The sequence below is a fragment of the Charadrius vociferus genome, unplaced genomic scaffold, assembly GCF_000708025.1.
Source record: "Charadrius vociferus isolate BGI_N301 unplaced genomic scaffold, ASM70802v2 scaffold355, whole genome shotgun sequence".
In the NCBI taxonomy this organism is placed as follows: Eukaryota; Metazoa; Chordata; class Aves; order Charadriiformes; family Charadriidae; genus Charadrius; species Charadrius vociferus.
Window position 1 is genome coordinate 393,991 of NW_009648451.1, and position 5,770 is coordinate 399,760.

At 41.6% G+C, this 5,770-nt stretch overlaps 1 protein-coding gene across 1 annotated transcript in view; it reads left to right on the forward strand.

Moving 5' to 3' along the window:
* LOC104286953 (potassium channel subfamily K member 16-like) overlaps positions 1-5,523 on the forward strand; it is a 10,407-nt gene extending 4,884 nt beyond the window's left edge. The window contains exons 4-5 of the mRNA XM_009885602.1: positions 1,443-1,611; positions 5,165-5,523. Of these exons, the coding sequence (XP_009883904.1) occupies positions 1,443-1,611; positions 5,165-5,523 (528 nt within the window). The remainder of the gene's footprint in view (positions 1-1,442; positions 1,612-5,164) is intronic.
* Positions 5,524-5,770: the final 247 nt, after the last annotated feature.

Sequence of the window (5,770 nt, forward strand, 5' to 3'; positions counted from 1 at the left end):
AAAGAGACATTCTTCACTTGCAGAGCTAAACAGACAAGGCAACCATAGAAGAGATATTCAGAGAAAGAGGTGCATTTTGTCTACCGCTCTAAATGGCAGACATCCAGTCCCCTTCAGCAATCAATGGAGAGAGGGGGCGCATCATCCCACTTCTCTAGAAACTTATCTCAGGAGCTAACACTCTAGGGAAGTACCTGTCTCCCTTTATAGCCAGTAAAGAGAGAGATCATTAAGCATCTCATCTTGAGGCAGCAAAAAGCAGGTGAGCTGCAAAAGCTTTAAAAAGTAGGTGAGCTGTAGGAGTTTCAATGGTATTGACTAAATGACTAGTGTGTCACCCCTCCTTGTTCATTATGTAGTCCTTTAATCCCTCTCCTCCCTTGACTGACAGAAAGGAAATTCAGGCTGAAGTTGTCCATTTGAGCCCAGTTGCTGAAAGATGAGGAGGCACCTATAAAGGGCTAGATACAGGATGTGTCTTGCCTGGTAATGTCCCAAGTTATTTGCAGCTCCTCCCCTTCTCTTACCACTACTGTGGAAATCAGAATAGCTTTTCTGTGTCTTCTACTGTAATTCTTTTTCAGGACAAGGTATGAATGCTACAGAGAACCCTGTTCAAATTGCTAAATTTCTCCCCATGTCTGCCTAACTCAGATAGAGCATAAGGCTTGATCAGATATAGGCTCAAGCACATGCATAATGCATGAAGGCATGAAAAATTATCCAACAGTTACCATTAATTTCCAGACAATCTGGACTTATAAAATTCTATACATAAACTATACATGCATCTGGCTGATAAATCTTAGTTTACAATGAGTCTTTTTCTCCAGTCAAGGCTTCTTCATGACTGCTGGGAAGTAGGATGGTTCAAGAGTCACTGTCCAGGCACTTCTTCATCAGATCATTTGTTAAAGGTCGTCTTCTAGTGAGGTATCCACTGGAGCCAAGTTATGGCACCAATGCAATGAGAAATAAAGTCAACAATCCAGACTCTAGAAGATAGTGCTGTCAGAAACGGTGTAAATATTTTCATCAAAAGTCTATTTTCCCAGGCAAATTTGAATGGTTTTTTAGGTGCCATACCTGAATACCTAAAAATTAAAAGTGGTCTGGTGAAAAGTGGAAATAGTCTGACTCCAGTAAAAGTCATTGCATAGGAATTCCTCCTATACTTATGGTCATTTGAGGTTGATAGAATCAGATAAAAGACTAAATCTCCCAGGGCTACTGTGGACATGGAACACCCATAATACCTAGCTTCCCCCTGCTTCAGAGCAAGGCTAGGGCAATTTCAGAGGAAGAGCACTTAATACAAATCCTTCAGTTCCTGTGGTCCGAGTAGGTATTTCTAGATAGCCACCCATTTTGAATTGCCATCATTATGTATGGCCTGTTAGTGTGTCAAATCATGATTATAATTGAATTTGTTTCTTTTTCAGAAGAAGATCAAATTTCTGACCCTTTTGTTCTTCCTGGCAACGGGGATCCTAGTTTTTCTGTGCTTGCCATCAGTTTTCTTCCAGATAACAGAGGGCTGGTCCTACAGTGAAGGAATTTACTTTGCATTTATCACCCTCAGCACCATTGGCTTTGGAGACTATGTAGTAGGTAAGGTTGGTTTCAGAGAGGAGACGTGGCAAAATGCCAGGTTTATGACTGTAATTACCATGGGTTGACTGCACAGGCCACCAGTGTACTGTAGAGAAAAAAATCTTCTGTCTGAGTCTTTGACTAGTCTTTGCCTTGTACAGTTCTGGGGGAAATATTCATTTATCTGGGATTGCATGTGCTCACAAAAGCACAAGAATGTCTAAATGTAATGAAATGTGGTGCTTTGGGTTGCAAAGAAGCCAAGTATTTTGGGGAGGGAAGGGGAAATGTAGGGTGAGAATTCAAGGAGCCTAGGAATTTGCATATACCAAAAGGGAACAGTTTACGACAGTCACACAATATAATTTATGCCTGCTTTAGCCATCTAAGACTTATGTTTCAAAGTGTGGAGTAAAGAAATAAGTGGTCGTGTTTCGGAAGACATGATTTTACGCAACAGACTGAGAGATGGAAATCCCAGTCATGGTAAAGTGGGGAAATCTACTCAATCTATGAGAAACAGAGCTTAAACATATAGATCACTGGGAAAGTGGCCTTCTTTAGTCTCCTATGCATCACTCGAGGCTCTTTGTCTTCACAAGCCAGAGCTTAGGATTTTCCCTGAAGACAAACCGTTGAAGCTACACTCCAGCATGCTGGAGTGCATCTTGAAACACTTCCTGGGATCTGCTGACCAGAATACACTCTCTGTGGAAAAAGCTTCCAGATGAACTCCAAAATGATTACCATGAGCCAAATCAGTATCCACAGAAGAAGCAAACACCTGGACTCCATGGAGAATCAAAGATTTCTCCACAACAACCCACCCTGCCAGCATCTTGCCAGCCTGAACTTCTCTTCAGTGGGGATATGAGAAGGAAGCTCTGAAGATAATAGTTGAGCAGCAGTGTTGTCCCTACAGAGAATCTGGAAGCCTCACATCCCTTTCCAATGGACAGACATCCACCACACAACAAACCCTAGGCTCTCAAGCCCTGCAGAAATGCAAGAGGGGCCTTGGAGACTGGCTGGCAGCCCTGCTGTGTGTTTGAAAGATTTCTTACATCAGGCTGAGGTCTTTGGCAGAGGGAGCCAACAAGGTTTTCCAGAAACTGTCTGATGTTCCCTGATGACCTTAATTTCTCTGAGTCTGCTAAAGAGGGTGGGAGGTGCTTTGAGGATCCAGTTGTTATCTTGCTTGTTTTCATGTGTTTAGTGATCTTGTTGCCTGGCTGATGGTTAATTCATGCAATGGCAATGAGTTGATTAGGCCACGTTTCCCCAAGTGACCCCAGTCAGCTTACTGCTCCCTCTTGTTGCAAAGCACAGGAAACCAGTGTCCCCTGAAATTCCCCTTTTCACATAATCCAGAGGAAGATTCTTTGTCTCCAACAGTAGTTAAGCCATATTGCCATGAACATGACAAAGAACTCGGGCATCAGTAAGGAATCTGTATCACACAACAGTGGCCTCTTTGCTCGCTGTGTTTTCCAAGGGCCAAGCTTTGTCACTGCAGTGGAGGACAATAGGGCACAGGCGTTTCTTTCCTAACCATATGTAGGAGTGATAACCCCGGCCTGTGTGGTACTGCGCACCTCGAACTTCAGTGATGTGGAATATAGGAAGGTGGAGAGTTGCTGGTGCCATGCAGGAGAAAAAGTGGACATCAAACTGGTGCATTGTCTTCCTTTGTGCAAATTACAAGTGTGTTTTGAAATAATGACAGCAAGTCACAGCCTGCAAACCACTGCCTCCACTACCAGCACTTTCCTCCTCTGCAGCCATGTTATCTTACAAATACAGTTAAAAAATAACAATTAGATAGACCTCCTGGCTCTGTGATTTCATCTTTATTAGGATGACTTAACTGGAGCTGAAATATTTTTCCCTCCAGTACTTATCTCAATTTGCCTTAAACAACAGTGATAAAAGGATGATGAGTTTAATTCCTCACACCTTCACAATGAAACAAGGAGAATCAATGACTGCTCTGAGTATATGCATTTAGAATTTATTGCAGATGACAAATGGATTTGCATTGGCCAGGTGGAACAGAACAGGTTTGAGTTTATTTGCATTTTAGTAATTCAGAACTGATTTGTAGCCATTACACTTCAAGCATGAAATAAAGCCTGTTTTGGATAGGGAGACATCCTAGGAAGGGGACAGTCTGGATTTAACTGTTTGTAATATGTGTATATATAGGTGATACTTCTAGGGTGAAACTCCCCTTCAGCTGTAAACTGAATTTATGCCCTGCTGAAGTCCAGTTTTGAGTTACTATTACAGAGATATTACTGGTTGCTTTGCTAACGCCAGGTCACGAACTTCAGATAAGAGCACAAAAGGAGATGCTTTGTAGTAAGGCTGGCATCCCCTCTGCCTAGTCAACCCCAGTAGAAGAAAAAGAAACAGCTGTTGGATATCTATCCATGAGGACAAACCAGCCAACTCCTGCCTCATTTCCGAAGCTCTCGCATGATGAAGTACAGAAATCCTGCACATTGATCTATATGTAATACAGGGCACTGCAGGACTTGGAAAGAGTTTCCAGCATTCTGGCTCCTTCTGGGCAGCTTCCCAATGGAAAATGATCCACCAGGTTTGTGGTGATCTCCCTGTCCATGCACGTTGCTGTGTTATCTACTATGTGGAGTTACCCTTGACAGTGACTCAATAAACAATATCACCAAGTTTTCCTGCCAATGCCAGAGCCATATCAGCTGTATCCTCATGATAACTTCATGTGGGACTAAGTGCAGTAGGGGCAAATACTCTCTGTGTGTTGCTGGTGGGTTGCTGATGTTTGAAGAAAGAAAAGAAATGACCCATACAGAAAAGCGGGTGTGCGATACTGGCCGATGCTAAGAGGTTTGGACTGCATGAAATAAGCTTTGGTCCACTGGTTTCTAACACAGGAAGTTGTGTTCTTGGCACGTATCAGTGAGTTCTCATTAGTCACCTAGTTTTTTTAATGGAGAAAGTTCCTGAAGCCATTCAAAAGTAAAGTAGGAAATGCAACTATTCTCTTTTAATGATCAAGGCCACCTATAATTTAAAGCAAGTATTTATGTAGGTTATAATCACACTTTATAGAAATACACAGAATTACAATAACCTAGGTGGTAATAGTTGTGTGGTTATAGTGGCCCACTGTGCTCTGCTTTTTGTGCTTTGGGAGTTTGGGAATATTTTCAAGATAATACATTACAATTTTGCACTACTTCCCACATCATTGCATTTACCTGTAGATGCAGAGGTTGAATTGGGATTGGTATCCTATAAAGGGAAAAAAATTATCCTGCTCTGCTGCTAATTCACCTCAATTCCAGTGTATCTTTTTGAGAGGCCAGCACGTTTGTGCCGGCATATATCAGTTTATTGCAAGAGCAAGAGACGTGCCCAGCTTTAACCTAATGCTGGGGAGATGAGAGACTACTATAATAAAAAAGTCACCTTAAAGTACACAACACAAAATACATTGATGCATCCATTACCCTCGCCCACTTTAAACAGGGAAAGCAATTTTAACTTGTTAATTTTCTTCTTCTTTCTCTCCCCATATCTGCAGGTAAACAGCCTGGCAGGAATTACTTTTCCTACTACCGAACGCTGGTGGCCATTTGGATTCTTTTCGGTCTTGCCTGGATTGCTCTCCTATTTAATTTATTGACAACATTACTAGAAGATACTGAGAAAATAATTGTCAAGGATCTCTATCAAATTGCAAAGGTGAGTAAGGACAATGAAGCAAGCCAACAAAGAAGATGCTGGCCTGCTCAGTTTATTCCAGAAGAAGAATTGCAACCACCACATGCTGGAAGGGATGCACAGAAAATGGAGTCATTAGAAGCAGATTCTGAACACATTAAAAATGAAAAAAATGTTTTTTCTTATAGCAAAACTATTGCCATAACATGTGAGGATTGAATTCTTCATTAGAGAGTCACTAGTGAATTCTTCTAAAGAAATTCCCGTGGAAATAAAATTTCTCCTACCTTTTTTCTGGTATACAACCTTTCAGAACTCAAGACTTACAGTTACACAAAGCCCAAATATTAGTGGTAAGAAATTTGTTCCTCAATTTGTGCTAACAACCTGAGAAGTGCACTTGTTTTGCTTCCACAAAAATGCAGAGGAGGGGCATGGTAGAACTTGCTGGTTGTATTGGGATTTT